Raw genomic sequence first — 17,348 nt, 5'->3', positions numbered from 1 at the left:
TGATAAAAAAGTGACGCACATGCTGCCCCACTGATGACTCACCACTAGCAATTTCAGTTCAACTGACAAGTAGACGACTCAAGTAAAGCTATTACATTTTCTTCCGACAAGTCTTCTGATATTTTCTTAGTCTATGGTTTAGAAATGTGTCCCCCGATTTTAAACACGTCCATTACCCGCGGCCTTGCACGTGAAACAGGCAGCCAAAGCTAAAGACCTGAAATTTCCTTGCTCTGCAGAGGTGGCGGTCTGCCCGTCCGTCCACTCCTTCAGCTCACGCTGACTGCGCCCCACAGGGAGCAGTGGGCAGGAGGGAACCCACCCGCCCTCATGGCTGACAATCTCATGGGGGACAGATCCACAAACAAGTAAATATGCAGCAGACTTTGGGGAAATTAAGTGACAACAAAGAGTGCCTCCTGAGTCATTTTCTGAGGCAGGTGTCATTTTGACACTGAATAAACTATTTACTCACACTAATACTTATGGAGACAAATTGAGATATTAATTGCATGCATCTCAAGTGTGAGATTGCTTCTCATTTTCCATAATTTGCTCATAGTTGTAAAACAAAACACACTGAGATGATAAAAAAGGAGAAACTCGAGTATTTAAGATGAAATATTAAATATAACTTCCAACAATTAAGTTGTGACACGGTCCTACCGGTGGGAATGACAGTGCCACTCAGACAGGTGTGCTGGGGGAGCCAGAGGGACAAGTGCCATGAAGGTCGCTGTGACAGCAGTGGTCCTTCCAGCTTTCCCAAGCCCCTGGTGGCAGCACACACTTGCCTGTGTTCACCTGGTATCCTGCTGTCACTGGCAACGTGGCCACGCGTGTCAGCAGAGGCTCCAACGAATGAGATCCTACCAAGCCAATCGGCACATTGCCCTCCTTTGCTCCTGTCGCTTCAGAGACTGGCATGTGACTGAGGATCTAATCAGGGTTAACTTGGGGACTCTTGCTTAGAACGGGCCTTGCTCTCCCCTCAGATGGTACAGTGTAGACTGAGGCTGAGGGCCACGTGACAGCTGCCTGCCCGAGGGTGACTCGGAATCACAGAAAACAGACTGGAAAGATAAGAAGAAAGCAGGCTTCTGATGACACTGTGAGGCTACCGAATCAAAGCGACCCTGAGACCCACATGATCTCCTAAGTGTCTCGTTATGAAAGCCAATAAAGCCCCAGATGGAACCAGGTCTCCTGTTACTTGCAACGCGGAAAGTCCTAACAGGTGGAGTAGCTACACCGACTTGTGGTGAGGTTCTACTGAGGTTAGCTCACATTAGCCTCTTTAGGAATACTTTCTCATTTACTTCCGGATACAACCCTTTAAGCAGAGGTCTGTACATTTTTACAGGGAGAGAAGCAGAGGCTCAGAAGGATGCCATGTATCCAAGGCCACTGGCTGATGGGGGCGGCAGCAGGTGGGGACCTGGCGTGTGTGCCTGCAGACAGGGCCCCCAGGGGTGTGACTGCGTGCCGGCCACTTAGGTCACCGTGGCGCCTGTGTACCCGACCACCCCCCAGCAGGACAGCAGCGAGTCCACCGAGCCTCACACAGACCTGCCGGACAAACCGCACACAGTCTGAAACTGAGTCACCTACGTGGGTCTTGAGATGAGGGTGAGTGGCGGGCAGTGACTGGTCCACAGGGGGCTGCTGAGAAGTGTCCAGGGAATGCGACGAGAGCTTGTCCTGAAGGAGAGGTTCTGCAAACCGGTTCTCTGTCACTCCTTCTTCCTGCGGCGGTGGTGAGAGCGTGGCGGGTTGGTGGCGAGGGCTGCCAGGAGGGACAAGGGGCTGGAGGGGCAAACCAAGAGGCCTTCGCACCTAGGGAAAAAGGGACATTTCGCTCCCAGTGCCACTGCCACACCAGGTCCCTCCCCCGCACTCCCCAGCGAGGAAGCCTTTAGGATGGCAGAGTGACAGTCTCCACTCGAGTTGGCCCACAGTCATGTCACATCCCTGCAGCTGTCTCTGCATGGCTACTGTGTGGACTACACAAGTGACACACACACCGAGAAACTAGTGTGACAATGAGCATTCGCCTGTGGGTCACCACAGCATGGAGGCACAGCCATGCGGACAGGCCAGTGGAGAAGCAGGTGTGGTACCTGGGCTGGACCCAGGGATTGCGGTCGAGACCTAGCACTGTTGTGCCCTCTGTCTGCAAAAGCAGGTCATCCTGTGTCACCGTAACTGCATGTGGTGCAAGTGCTTTAGATAGGTCACCTCACGTCCCGCTCACCATTTTTACCCCCCTGGGCAATGTGACAGGGAAACTGAGGCACACAGTGGCTATGGAGTTGGCTAGATGGCGGAGCCGGGAACTGGACCCGGCAGAGCAGCAGCAGAGAGTACACCCCAGCCACTCCTGGCTTGAACCCAGGCCTCGGTTTCCTCATCTGTAACATGGGCGCAGACCACCTGCCTGGGTGCGTCTGAAGACCACAGGCCGAGCGCTGCCCACGAAATGCCTTGTCAACCAGCTGAAGGCCCTGGGCTTATCCTCTCAGCAGATGAGCTCCCCGGGGCACCTCATTTTCACAAAGAAGGACCCGGTGAGAGTGGCAGGTGGAGCGGTTCCCCTTTCTCCCCCCACAGCAGCCCAGGGCCAAGGTGAGCGGACGTCAGCCAGTCGGGCCCCTGCGCACCCACCAGCGTGGCGTCCAGCAGGCCGTGCAGCTGCAGCCGCGCGTAGGCCCGGCCACGGTAGCGCTCCATCTGCTGCTTCTTCTCCTTGGCCAGGTCGTAATCCTCCTTCTCCACTGCACAGCGCTTCTCCACCTCGAACCGCCCCAGCCGCTCGCCCACCTGCAGCGCACAGAGCAGCGCACCTCAGGGAAAGACAACGGTGAACCTGCTGTCAGGCGGCAGCGGCGCTGACCAGCCGTGTCTGGGGGGAGCGGGACGGGGACGGCAGAGCAGGCGCCAGGAGGGCCGTGCTCGCGCCGACCTCACGCTGCCCGTCGCAGCCCCATGAGCTCACGGCAGGTTTGAAACATCTCTGATGTTTTCCTACCACTTCTGATGGCAGCAGGCGCCGGGGTGACGCCTGAAGGCAGGTCTGAGGAGGGAGGCGCAGGCACGCCTCCTCCCAGGTGAGCAGCGGCTCAGGGCCACGGCTGCCTGGCTGAGCTCCTGGAGCCGCAGCAAATCCCTCAGCTGGTAGTCAGTCCCTGCTCCTTCCACGCACGTTAGTGTAGAAGCTGCCCCGGAGCGGAGGAGGACGGTTGCCCCAGACGCGGTACCTTCTGCAAGTCAGCGATGGCTTGTTTCAGCTTCTTGGCGTAGTCGTAGCGTTCCTTCTGCACAGCGTCACGTTTTCTTTCATCTAACTTGCGTATGATCTGTGCAACTTCTGGGTCTTGGTACATATCGAAAGCTAAGTCATCCAGTGGAGAAATGTAGTCAGACTTCCTAGAGGAAAGAAATGAACATTTCAGAGCCAGTTTCCATCTGTGTGGAGCAGCAGTGGTCAGGGGCCTGTGGCTCTGGGTGAAGATGCGGTTGGGAGGGCAGCGCCCATGCCCGGTCTGGGGCGTCTGGGCCTGAGGAAGCTGCTGGGCTGTAGGCACCCAGCTCCTCGCCTGAGCGGGTCTTTCGCTCCACGGCTCACGCTCCTGGCCCTTATTTAACGGCACTTTGGGGGAGACTGCGCCTCTGTGCTCACCTCCCCACGACCATTCACAGTGCAGACTGTGCCGGCTCTGTCCCAGGCACAGCGGACGTGACGTGCATGTGGATTGTTTGTAGAGGGGGGGACCAAACCCCAAACCAGTAGTGGGCCCAGGTGGGCCCAGGGGGTTCGGCCCCCACATTCATACCAGCACTGCGGTCATGGTGACGGACAGTAAGGCTGGACTAGCAGGGTTTCCCAGCCAGTGACACACCGTCACGTCCTGCAGGGAATCAGAACCCCCTCCCGGGAATAAGGGATCCTTTCAGTTACCGGAACAGCACATTTCTGTTTAAGTATCACCTCTAGTCTTTCAATTTCTAAGCAGGCCCCAGCTTCTTCTGGGTCTATCAGTCAGAATGATAACGCCAGTCTAACTACTCAGCAAGATGCTCAGAGAGGACAGGTTTCAACGTCTCCCCATCTGCTTGATCAGCTGCAGGAAATAAGCCCCTCGTAGCTTTGACTTGGGTATGTTCATGCCCAGGTCAATTTTAATTAAAGTGTTATTTGTCATACGAAAATTTTAATTAAAATGTCATTGGTTGGTAAATTTGTATAATAATAAATTCAAACAAGACAGGGGACTGTGTCACCTTTCCCAATGACCAAGTCCCCTCTCTCGGCTCCCCACATCCCATCCCCTCTCCCTGAATTTAGACAGTTTGCTCACAGCAGCGGCACCAGGCGAGGGGGACAGTGCCAGTTCATCTCAGTGACGACTGAACAGTGACACGTTCGACTGTGTCTACAGGATCATTCGGTTCTTTTTAACGAAACGGATTATACTGTTAAATCTAAGTCGCTTTGCCCTGAAGTCCTAGAGATGAACACAAAGACTTCATCTCATTATGAAAATCCTAAAAGAAAAATGATATCGTAAGCTATCCGAGTCAGGACTCCAGGCGACCAGTGCGTCACGCCAGCAGGCCTCGCTCCACGTTCCGCAGGCCGCACCTGCGGAACCCACAGACCTCACGTCTGGCTCCCTGTGGCCCTCACACAGCCTTTCCGCAGACCTCCCTCTACCTCCCGAAACCCTGAAGCCCATCAGTGGGTTTGGCCGGGTGCTGTCAGTGGGGATGCTGTCGGGCTGAGAGTATTTCCGCTTCAGGGCCTCCCCAAAGTGTTTCTAACCCCACCTGGGAGGTAAGGAAGGTCCTGTTATTCTCCAGCAGGCCTGGATGGAAGGGTCTGGGCAGAGATTGAGGAGCTTGGGTCGGGGAGTAAGAAGCTTTTTATCATTAGTTTTGATGATGGCCTCTGGTCCGCCTCTCTCAGGCTGAGGGGTTCTCATGAAGACCAGGCCTGCAGGGGCCGGGGGCAGGGGGACCTCTGCAAGTAGCCAGGCTCACTGTCCACTGGTACACATACTCGGGGAGCCCATGACTCCTGAGTGACCACACAAAGAATCTGTTCCGTATTTTGTGCAAACACAAGAGCCCACTTGAGTACGAATTACTCCGTGTCACAGCTTTGTCTGAAGCAAAAGTGGAATTACAACAGAAGCTGTGGACAAATTCCAACCTTCTGTGAAAATCGAAGTGTTTACCTTTCCTTTATGGGGAAGCTGCTGTCAGAGAAGGGGGGCTGGGCATCGTCTTGAGCTCCCCTCCTTTGCAAGCACCGTTAGGGGGGTCCCCTTGCTTTAACAACAACATGCAGGCTCCAGGTGCTGAAGGCGCTCTCCGTTGCACGGACGTGCCCCGGGAGCAGAGGGTGAAAGGGACGTGCAAACAGGACTCCCTAGCTTGCTCTCCACGCTGACCTACCACAGGTCCTTACGCTGCTGAGACCAGAGGCAGCCATGCCAACAGGTACATAAAGTTGGTGATGCGATGGAGGTGGAGAGGGATCCGTAAAAACTGTACCCGTAAAACTGCCATCATACGGAGTCTCTCTCCCTACCTTAAAGAACAGAGTTTTCAAGCAGACATAAGATGAAGTCTCCAGTAACTGATAATTTGGGTCAGTTAACACCTTTCATTTTTGCCTGTGAATTTGCCTGTGCCAATAAAATATCAAGGGATGGCTCTTTCTTCCAAATGCATTTTAGGAACCTTCTAGCAATACCTGATCGTACAGGAAATGAAGATATGCTAAATAAAACAGCGACCTTAATCTTTAAGTGTGTTTACGGCAATCTCCTCAGGGGCTGACCTCTCAGCAGTGGCTGACCTTGTTTTCAGCTGCGCTCAGAGGCCCTCGGACTGGGCAGCCTCCAGAGAGACGCCCATTTCCCAATTCTCGGGACAGGCCCGGGTTTCCTGCCTTCGGGGCAGGACTCTTACCCAGTACAAGTGCCTTCCAGGGCCGGGTCCTCTGTGTTGTGCCCCAGGTAATGATCGACCAGCTTCTCTCTAGACGCCTTGGGAGCGAGAAGTCCTGCTTAGTATTTCAGAGAAGAAACAGCACAACAGCTTAACTGAGAGATGGTTTGCTACAGAGACATCAGCAAGCGTCAATAATTCTTGGCTTTTGGAGGGAAAGTAACACCTCGAGTACCAGAAAATTTAAGTTATTCAGTCAATTTCATAAAGATTTTTAAGATGGCACTTTCTGTGACAAAAATAAGTGCTCCCCTCCTGCCAAAATAAATTCTCTTCTTCAGGAATGAAACTTGCCACACTTACAATATTGCTTTCATCGCCGAGATCTGCAGGGTCTCCAATGATATTTATGGCAACCAAAGCAACCTAAGAAAGAGTTACATTGATGTAAATTACGTATAAAATGTTGGCAACAATCTAACGTCTTTATAACAAACTGTCGGCCCATATTATCAAATGGGATGACGCACATCGAAGTGCGTTCGTTGTAAAACATCATGATCGTATACAGAATTGTCAATAATGGTTATTAGAAACTCTATGTTAATATTCTAATGCTGAACCGAGTGGCTATTTTAATGTTTACTCCCCGCATGCTCCCAGGGTGCCCGGCTGCGCAGCCAGCGGCTCCCTCCAGCAGAGCTTAACGTTCCTCCAGAAAAGATGCCATTTTGAAAAGACCCAGGACGAAGTCACCCTACCAAGTGCTGGGGAGTCGTCCAAGGGGAAGGCGTGTGAGTCTTACCTGATTATATACATTGTATTTGTTGGCGTGATTTTCGTGAAAAATCAGTTTAAGAAACTGACCGACTGCGTCCACATAAACCGATTTCAGCTCCCGGGCTTTGCAGCCCGTCATTTCATTGTCACAGAGAGAGACATAGCTGGAAGAAAGAGCAGAGTTCAAGCATCGTGTTGATACGGAAACGCGCAGGCCCGTCAAATAGCCCCTCGGCGCCCCCTGAACTCACTAGGTTTGAAGGAACGTTACGTCTAGAATTAAAAAAAACCTAGGAAAAGAGCCTGAAGTCAAGTTCTATTAGTATTCTCAAGTTCAGCATCTGACAAGTGGGGCTGAAAACTCTGGGTAAAAATGATAACACAGCTTGTTAACATGTATGAGGCGGGGCTGGCCCGGTGGCTCAGGTGTTTGGAGCGCCGCGCTCCTATGCTGAGGTTGACGGTTCCACGGGCCTGCCGCGGGCTGCCGTGGGCTGCCGTGGGCTTCCATGAGTGGCCGGTGGCCAGCTGCTATGAGCGACCAGCAACCGACTGCCTCAGAGGCTCCTAACACCAGCAGGGGCCAGGGAGCTGTGTCCTACACAACTAGACTGAAACAACGGCTTGAAGCAGAGTGTGTGTGTGGGGTGATGTGGGAAAAGGGGGAAAAAACAAAACAAAACAATATGTATGAGGCGGGTGTTAAGAAATTGCATAATCTTGACCCAAATACAAGTATGTAACATAAGCCCAAGGGGAAGGAGCAGCTCATTAGTTTTTAACGGCTTTGGGTCAGGCTGAAAGTCGTCAGTAGGACTTTAAAATTTCCCTTACCCAAGTCTTCGAAACCGCTCTGCTTGATACGGTGAGAAATACTCGGGCAGGCTCTCACTGATGTAGAACTCCACCCGGCTGGAGATCATGTACTGGTGAGCAAGTAACTGCAGCTTTCTTATCCGACATCTCTCCACCATCTGGAGGACAATTTCCTGAGGAAACTGGCAGAATCTGAAACAAACACATTTGGTTTTTCCGCATGATCAGCGCGGAGGGTTTCTCGATGCTCGTACCCACTCTTGCACGTAACACACGCTTGCCCAACACCTGCAAAGCTGACAGTCCCCAGGTGCTGATGACATGAGGGAACGATGACGCTACTCCTGCCCTCTGCAGACTTCACGGTCGGACCTGAAGCTCAGAGTCAGGACTCCATTTGACCGGCCTGCCACCCAATGAGAATCACTTTAGGCAGCTAGGAAATGGTCTGCAATGAAACCTGAAGTTTATCACAAGATGAACACAATCTTAAGAGACTGTGTGAGGACGCACGACAGAGCCACAGGACTTCCCACTGGAACCGAAACATTTCAGAGAACCACAGGCTACAGACTCCTGAGTTCTGAGTTAACAGCGACGGCCAGTATGTAATGAGTGCCTCCCCTGTGTGCTCTGCCGTCTGGGGGAGGAGGCCATGACCGTCCATATTGGAGCTTCTAATTGTCCTGGAAGTGACACAGCACATGAACACGGTAAATGAAAAGAGGCAGAGACCCCAGTGTCAGCACAGACCTCACACTGTAGCGCACGTAGTGGCTACTACGTAGGAGTGGTGCGCACTGGGTTCAGATACAGCGGCACCAAGGGCGTCTGGAGCAGGGGATGCACCGAGGGACAGCCCTGTCCCCACCAGTGTCACCGCACTCAGTGAGCTCAGTGACACTTTTGCACTCCTGCCCACTGGCCACACCCGGCCCTGCACTCACGTGTCTCCCACACCCCTCTCCCCCCGCGGCCCACACTGCACCGAGCACACATGGGCAATCAGGGTCTGTCTATGATTCTCCCACCAGGGAGCAGCACCCATCGGGTGCCCCACTCCCAGACTCGCCAGCTAAACGGCACCAAAGCCAGGCGGCCGCCAGCATCGGATCTGCCCGGCCCTTCTCTCCACAGACCATTCCCATCAGTACACAAACATACTCTAGGAACCCCAGGTTCAGAAAAGCCTCCTGTGACCCTGTGCCCTCCTCAGCCAACGTCACCTCATGCAGCTGTCTGCAGTCACCACGCAGCTTGTTCACGCCCCCCTCCTCACACCCCACCAGGGCGGCTTCTGCTCCCCCTTCCACAGGGCAGCCCTGTGACGGCCCCTCTGACCTCGCTCAGCCCACACGCCCGCCGCTCGTCCCTCAGGGTTGCAGGTCCCCCGGCCAGGCTTGAATGTGCTCCGGGCGGGGCTGCAGGCTCCCTTCCCTCTAAACTCGCCATGGGGAGCCTCTCAGCCTATGGCTTTAAAAGACTTCTGCTTATCAAGGAACCCCAACTAACCGTCACCCTGAATGCCATCTTGTAATCCAGTTGGTGACGTGCCTTTTCCACAGACACCTGCAAGACCTCAGACGAGACACAGACAAGCCCTGACCCAGCTCCCCACATCCTGCCACAGCCAGTCTCCTCCTCCGCCAGCTTTCCCCACCTCAGTGTGGCACCGGCACCCACCCAGTGGCCCACGCCAACCGGTAAGCTTCTCATAGGATGACGGGGTCTCCTGCTGGGCTCACCGCTGGGTAATAAGCGCCTGGCATCACACCAGGGTGGTGAGCACCTCCCGCCAGTGGGCACAACAAAAGGAGGAAAGAAGACAGAAAGGCACAGTCCGAATGGATGTGGTCTGTGGTCCCCCTTACCCGCGGGGGACACGTCCCAAGACCCCAGGGGTGTGTGAACCGCGGAGGGTACCAGACCCCGTCATGTACTAGCTTTTCCTGTGCCGACATACCTACGATGGAGTTTAGTTTACAGATGAGGCCCAGTCGGAGACGAACAGGCCTAGTGATAAAGTAGAAATGTGATAGCGACCTGCTGGGTAGACCTAGCGCCTGTGGTCGGTCACCGTTCAGGGTCCCTTGCTGAAGTCCTCGCAGAGGCGCCACACTTTCTGGGAAGCACGTTGCGTCACTCGGAACACGTTTCCTGTCCGTCACCCACCACCAGTTCAAGGCCTTTTCCCTCCTAACTAGCTCCCCTCGCGCACTGTGGCCGGAACTTTTGCGGCCTGAGGGGCGACAGCAGAACCGGCACCGATTTCTTTTTCCTTCTTCACAGTTTCACAGATTGAAGGTCCTTCCTCACCGTAGGTCTCAGCGACCTCAGCATATGATACTTTTCTTTTCTTATTAAGGTGAGAGCTTTCGCCTCTTTACTTCCAGGAAGCACTTCACGGCTTCTCTCTGTCACACCCGACTGCCAGCACCCCCTCTCCTGCGCTTTGGGGCCCATATTAAGGGAGGTAGGGTGACGTGGACACAGCACTGGGATAGTGTGACAGTCTGTCTGATCACCCAGACGGTTACTAAGTGACTAACGGGCGGGCAGCGTGTACAGCGTGGAGACGTGGGACGAAGGGGATTCACGTCCTAGGCGGGATAAAGCGAGAAAGAGCGAGACTTCATCACACTCCTAGAAAGGCGCGATCTGAAACTTATGAATGATTTATTTCTGTAATTTTCCATGAATATTTTCAGACCGTGGTTGACTGCAGTAACTGAGACCCTGGAAGGTGACAGGTGGTCGCCGAGAAGGGGGCGACTGTATGTTTAGTTCTGAGGGACGTAACAGGACGACTGGGACAGTGTGTGATGAGAAAGCGGGGCTCGTGACCACGGATCTGATTGGAGTTACTCTAGGGACACATCGCCTGGTATTCCTAACCTGAATTTCCAAAAATGCCAAGGTGGTGGACAGGAGGGCAGCTCGGGAACACTGGAAACCAGGCACCGGCTGACGACTCCTCTTCTGCCTCACGCCCGACAGGCGCTGCTGCAGACATTGCAGATGGGCGCTGTTTTGAGGCAGAGCGTGTATGACTGGTGGGGAGACCACTCTAGACACAAGAATACTTCGTAATCTCTGATGGGAAAAAACCCTCCAAAACTGTTTAAAGAGAACTAAGACAACTGACACAATTTCGAATTTGCACTTTTAAAACTCCAAAAACGGGTCTACGATTTAGCTACTCAAATGTAGCTTATAGAGATTATAGATGAATCAAAAACATCCTTTGAGTTGATTATAAAATGAAACCTCCATCTAAAAATGCTAGGACGCACTGATCTTTTCAAGACAAGTTGACAGCTCTAGATTTCTTTTTGAATAAAAATTCCGTGATAAAAAAAGTTCACGCCACGCCTGAGGCTCTAGCTGTTGCCGTCACTTTCAGCCGTCTTGAAGAAGCATCTCGCCTTCTGAAGATTTCAGGCTCCTTAGATTCGAGGTGGTGGAAGGGCACCGGAGGGATATTCCCGCTGCCCAGGCGAGGCCCTGCCCCTACTCCCCTCTCCATCAGAGCCCCTGCACGCCCTCCTAACCGGGGTAACAGCTCCATCCTCTCTTTGGGAACTTGGTCTGAGGGCGTTCTGCTCGGCCTTCCTGCGAGATGTCTGACCTCAGGGAACAATGTGTTACAGTCAGGAGACCCCCAGCCAGACCCTGCATGACCGTATGTCTCCTTTCCTGTGGTGTAGCCTGCAAGCTTACTATGAAAACGAGGATCGCTTATGCCCTGAAATACACTGTCCCATGTCAGTGCACAAAGAATCATGTTAGTTATTTTCACACATATGATCAGCAAGGGAACCTGCGCATAGATTTAAGTACCTTTAATCCATATAAACACCGACCAAATGAAATGAACGTGAAGGGGCTCTGCTGAAGGGAAATGCAGGGGTGGGAAGGGAAGTGCATTTGCATAAAAGTGTGGGCCCAGCTCACTCCAGGCCCCCTGGCCCGGAGAGAGGCAGGACAGCACTGAGGTGAGTCTGGGGGTGCACACAGGCGTGCCGGCTGCCTGACATGGCCCTCCTCCCACTCTCCCAGCCTGCCGACCTGGTAAGGCTGCTGTGGCTGGGCTGGCGAGCGGCTGAGCCGGCTCAGTGCTGGGACGCTCACTCGCTCTTAGATAAAACCCTCGTCCCCCAGTATCGGTTGGTTTCATCAGCAATAAAGGGGCTATCTGTCCCCATCTGCATTACTCCTCACTTCTCAGTGTGTCCAGGGAATGGGGGTCTGTCTGGTCTGTGGGCCCCCTCAAGAACTCCAAAAGGAAATACATTTTAATTTTAAATGGGATTTGTGTTCAACTTTTCAGCAATAAAAGCAAATAAAAATGAATCACGAGTATATGACAGAGTTTAGAATATCATACACATTTACACGTGTATGAGTTAAGAGTAAACAGTACCTTCTACTTAGACCTGGAAAACAGGTCACGAGGGGCAGGGACACCGAGGAGGTGGCATGGCCAGCCTCCAACGACTGCAGGCCCTCGGGCTGGCTACTCAACAATTACGACTCTACCTTTGCTGAGGAAGGAAGACCGCTCAGGAAAGACTTCAGTGTTCAGAGAAATACTAACGGTGTTACACTTCTCATGCAATGAACGTTTTTAAAGGTGTGCAAATATTTGAGACAAATTTGAAAGAGACTTTCTTGGTTGGAGCTTCGTGTTACCTAAAAGCAGTTTGATGCAACAGCTTAGCACAGGTGCACAGCCGGGAAAGTAAGAACCCTGAACCGCAAACGTCTGCACAGAACGCAGACGACAGCGTGAGTGAGGCCGGCGGGCGGTCGGGGAGCACGGTGCGGGGGTGGGGGTGACTATCTCCCCTCTCCTCCTTTGTATTTGCACATTTCTTAAGTGAGCACGGGTTAATGTTATGAGGGGGGAAAGGTCCAACAACTCTTCTTTAAAAACACAAGCAGAAGGGAAAAATATCCATCACGTAACCACACAGACGGCAACGCAGCACCGCCTGACAATCCCATGGTTCTGACATCTGAGCTGTAACAGAAGCAGAAGCTAGAACGAGAGGGGCCCTTGCTTAGGAACCTGTGCCGCCCCCGCCCCCGCCACCAGCCCCTTGTCCAGCCCACCTCGGGGACCTCCACCCGCTGACGGTCGGTGCGTGGATCATTAGCTCCCGGGCACTGAAGCCGTCTTCGTGTCCGGACGAGCTGACGACGACGAATCCGATCTTGTGGGGCATTCTGTGCATGGGGGCTGTTGATAAGAGCAGGACATGTGCTTTAAAATAAAGGAATTACTGACATATTATGACAATATTATCACATTGACAGTTAGCTCGTGCTTTGCTAACACACAGTCGCTCAGTGTCTTTAGAATTTCCCCATCATTTCGAAAGATTCCAGTCTTTTGTTGAGTGCTTTTTACGAGAGCCTCTAATTCTACGTAGGTATCACTGAAGTTATCTTGACTTTTCCCAACTATATGTCCAAACAGTTTGACTGGTGCTGTGGGGGTGAATTGTGTCCTCCTGTGAATGTGATCTCACTTAGAAATGCGTCTTTGCGGACGTAATAAAGATGAGGTCATGCTGGAATAAGGTGGGGCCCTACGCCAAATGACTGGTGTTCTTATAAGAAAAGAGACACAGACACACAGACGGGCAGAAGGCCATGTGACAACAGTGGAGCCACTGGAGCAAAGCATTGTCAAGCCGAGGAATGCCAAGGACTGCTGGAAAGTGCCAGAAGCTAGGAGAGGCAGGGAGGACCCTCCACTTGAGCCTGTAAAGAGCACGGCCCTGCGGCACCTGGATTTGGGACCTCTAGCCTCCAGCATAAATGTTTGTTTTGGGTCGCCCAGTTTGTGGGACTTTGTTATAGCCAAAACAAGGTTTTTGGCTAAGATACAAATACAAAGTTTTTAAAAATTTTTGTTCAACTAATACAACCAGTATGTTAATAAGTTCTACAAACATAAGGGAGTAAAAGGGACTTTGTAATCAGCAGCACAGTAACTACTAAATGCACATGTGTGACCAGAGACGCGGAGCAGAGCAGGGATGGAGCCTGGTGAGTGACTGACTCAGGAGGTATTGCTTATACATGTGGGCAAACGATGTCTTTATGTTATGATTATTTAGCGAACTGGACTTCATTCACAGTTACATACCCTGTTTCCCCGAAAATAAGGCCTCGCCGGACAATCAGCTCTAATGCGTCTTTTGGAGCAAACATTAGTATAAGACCCAGTATTATATTATTATATTATATTATATTATATTATATTATATTATATTATATTAATTATATTATATTATATTAATTATATTATATTATATTATATTATATTATATTATATTATATTATATTATTATTATACCTGGTCTGCTAGTAAAATAAGACCAGGTCTTCTATTAATTTTTGCTCCAAAAGACGCATTAGAGCTGATGGTCCGGCTAGGTCTTTTTCTGGGAAACATGGCAGCATTGTTTTGAGGGTGGATGTGCAATGTCTACACCTGCCTGGTGGTGTCCTTTAGTCTGGGTTTGAAAACAGCACGTCAATCGCAGTTTTCCTCAGTGACCTGCCCTCCCCACACCCGGGTCTGTGGGGCGGCCACCCCCCGCTGGACTCCTCTGCTCCCCGCCTGCAGCGGGCACATTCCCAGGCTTGGTGGGTCTATGAGTTCCACCTCCCCCGTGGATGACTGGCTCAGGCGTGGGGCATGAGAACAGGACCACCGGTGCCACTCAATCCCAGGACTTCGCTGGGGCCTTCCTGCTGGGACCTGGGCTGCAGGATAACAGCTTTGGGGGCTGCTGGGGGCCACCAGTGGGAGGTCCTGCCTGAGAGTCGGCTCACATGCTGAGAGAGGCAGAGGCCTTGTGAGCCTTAGGTTCAGCCACGTTTAACCCCAAGTACGCATGCACTTCCGGTTGCCTTCCCACTACTAAGTCAATCACGTTCCTCTCTGGTAGGCCAATCTGAGTTAGGTGTGAGGACTGCAGCCAAAAGAGTCCTCAGTAAAACAGAGGATCAAGAACGCTCCAGAAAGTTCTCTGGGGTGGGACAGTATTGAAATTCTCAATAGCAGGAAACGTATAAACATATCTCCTTGAAATTTTGCTTATCTTAACATGCTTGATGCGTGATCTGGACCTTCTTTTACTTTCATTGAGAACCTGAAGATCATGTCAATAAATTATTGCCTGACACCTGCTGATGTTTCTTGGAAATGTACGAATGAAGCATTAAAAATAGGAAGATGAACCATGATTAAAGGTCCTAGCTATGTTTTTATGCAAAGCTCACTGCAGGATGTCACAATATAGCAGAGGAAAAAGCTAACTCAGAAAATAATGAAAAGCAAGCACAAAAAATGTACGCGTGTGGTTGAGTCCACGCCAAGCTGCACAGCCCCACCCGTGCTCCCAGCACCCCACGCCGGGAACCGAACTGGGTCTCACACACCCCGCAGCTCCTCCCATGTACTCAGGCTCTCAGCCTGGACTTCCTTGTCCCTTGGCCATGGCGCCTCCCCTGCCCACCTTCCATCTCCTTCTGCATCCCCCCCCCCCGCCCCAGCGAGTGCCAAGTCTCTCCGGTGCTGCCTTTGGGAGGTGGCTGCATACCTCCCCTCTGCTCTACCCACAGTCTTTTCCAGACAACAGCCAGCTCTTCCTACCTGGAGCTCTCCCTACCCACGCCTCCCATGCTCCGGCCTGATGAACCCCCCCAGGCCCAGCATGGGCCATCACCATCCATGTCCTAACTCAAGAACCCTCGGTGGGCTCTCTGTGCAGGGTTGAGGGTCAGCTCCATGTCCTGACCCAATTTGCTGTGCCTACCCTCACTCCCTGCATGGATTCTGAAGCCCCGCCAAACCGACTCAATCTCAGTTATATCCCTGTGCCGAGTCACTTTAAGAGCAGGGCCAGTTGTTTCCTAACCCGCCTTGAAAATTGCAGGTAGCTATTAAGTCATCTCAGCTGAACGTGAATATAGGTCTTCACCTTCTAAAGACCTGAAAACAGCGCTCACACTGCCCAGCATGTGCAGACTCACTCCTTGACCGGCACCTGTGACCACAGGTGGACACAGCTGTGAGAACACCTCCTGTGTGCCAGGGACTGTCCTCAGCACTGGACACACAATCATACCTTCATAACAACTCAGACATAGGTTCTGTTGTCACCCGCCTTTAGAGACAAGGAAACCGAGGCACAGGCAGAGCGGCCCGTGCCCAGGGCCTTCCAGCCAGGAGAAAGCCATACAGACCGGCTTTGATCTCAGCTGGTCAGGTTCCAGAGTCTGTGATCATGGCGCTAAGACTTACACAGAGGACCTTTTAAATCCACACAGAAGACGTGTCCACTATACCAGGTCGCCTCAATGAATCCGAAACAAAGTGCTGCCATCAGGCACCTGGTAGGCGAAATGCCTGGGCACTTAGAGACCACGTTACTACCTCAGTTTGGGTATTGGAAAAGGATTCAGTTTTGGTCACCTCGGTCCAAAGTCCTTCCACCTTGTACCCTAGGGTCCCCTTTGTGTGAACCTTCAAGTGTTACATGAGATATTGGGGTGTCACTAAAAAACGCTCCACGAGGCGCTATAAAAATCACCGTTAACACTCTGGGAAGAGCCAAAGCTCTGCTGAGTTATTGGCACGTGGGACCCAACTGCCCTGGTGCACATCGACCCTCATCACCAGCAAGTGTCACATCGCAGCCTCCTAAGTGCAGGGGCCTCCACTTTCCCTTACTACACATGCCCGTCCCGCACGGAGGTAGGTAACCCAGGGGTTCCCTCCATGAAGTCAGCTCTTCGATATGTATCAGGGCTAATGACAGCTGTAAATCAAATCGAAACAAGTTAGCCAATTGCAAACGTTTGCTACAAGACTAGGAGACAAAGCTTGTTGCCAGTTTCCTTCCTAAGGAAACGTACGTGTTACATAAGTAAATACTTTGTGGCCAAGTAACAAGTGCCTGTGAGGCTACATGAGACGGAAGAGCTACAAAGTAACGACTAAGTGCAAGTTTGCGAATCGAGCCTGTCCGCGGCAGGGCCGCCTTCTTCACTCCTTTTCCGCACGGAGTTCCGTCTGGGTCACTGTCCGAACAGCGAAGTCGGGACGCGAGACCAGTACCCGTCACTAAACAAGGACCCGCGCGGAGGCGACGGCAGGGACCGGTGTGGGCGGCTCAGCGCGCAGGCGGCGCCCGGCCCAGGCCGCGGCGCTGGGACCACCGGCCCGGGGCCCATCGCCGCCCACCCGCGGCCCTCGGCCCAGCCCCCGTGCCCCCGCCCCCGCCCTCCCGGCCGGCCCGCGTCCCTGTTAGGAAGCTCGGGGCGGCACGTCGCCGGGGCTCGGGTACCTGTCAGGACAGAAGGCCTCCCGGACTGCGGCGTCCACACGACCCTCAGAGCCTTCCTCCGAACCCTCGGCGGAGCTCAGGTGGCGCCGCCTCCGCTGTCCTGGGCCCGCCCGCAACCCCAAGCCGCAGAAGCGGTGGCCGCCGAGGAGCAGCCCCGGCCGCCTACGCTCAGCGCCCAGGCCGCGGCCGCCGCTCTCATGACAACCAGACCCCTCCGCGCCTGCGCGTTCCCGCCCTGCCCAGCCGCGCCTGCGCACAAGATGGTGCTCCCTGCCCGCGCGTCCCCCGGGCCTTCTGGGTAATGGAGTTTCCGGGGACAGCGCGCTTGCGCACAAGGCGGCGCCGCGCCTCCCCTCTCCCCGGACTTCCGAGCACGCTAATGAAATTTCCGGGGAAACGACGCCGGTGCATCAGGTGGGACGGCGCCTC

General features: G+C 53.1%; 1 protein-coding gene across 4 annotated transcripts in view; it reads right to left on the bottom strand.

The window, feature by feature from the left end:
* The window catches only part of CEP104 (centrosomal protein 104), a 38,239-nt gene extending 20,912 nt beyond the window's left edge, over positions 1-17,327 (bottom strand). The window contains exons 1-10 of one of the 4 annotated variants that reach the window (XM_074334211.1): positions 16,920-17,327; positions 12,667-12,793; positions 10,447-10,576; positions 7,570-7,743; positions 6,761-6,899; positions 6,319-6,381; positions 5,977-6,053; positions 3,258-3,426; positions 2,665-2,820; positions 1,612-1,836 (exon numbers count right to left, since the gene is read on the bottom strand). In XM_074334211.1, coding sequence (XP_074190312.1) covers positions 1,612-1,836; positions 2,665-2,820; positions 3,258-3,426; positions 5,977-6,053; positions 6,319-6,381; positions 6,761-6,899; positions 7,570-7,709 — 969 coding nt within the window. In that variant the 5' untranslated portion in view covers positions 7,710-7,743; positions 10,447-10,576; positions 12,667-12,793; positions 16,920-17,327. The remainder of the gene's footprint in view (positions 1-1,611; positions 1,837-2,664; positions 2,821-3,257; positions 3,427-5,976; positions 6,054-6,318; positions 6,382-6,760; positions 6,900-7,569; positions 7,744-10,446; positions 10,577-12,666; positions 12,794-16,919) is intronic. The other 3 variants (XM_074334208.1, XM_074334209.1, XM_074334210.1) reach the window with 3 other exon arrangements.
* Positions 17,328-17,348: the final 21 nt, after the last annotated feature.

Source organism: Rhinolophus sinicus, linkage group LG06 (genome assembly GCF_036562045.2).
Source record: "Rhinolophus sinicus isolate RSC01 linkage group LG06, ASM3656204v1, whole genome shotgun sequence".
Lineage (NCBI taxonomy): Eukaryota > Metazoa > Chordata > Mammalia > Chiroptera > Rhinolophidae > Rhinolophus > Rhinolophus sinicus.
The sequence above is the reverse complement of the archived record's forward strand: the minus strand, read 5'-3'. Positions and strand labels throughout refer to the sequence as shown.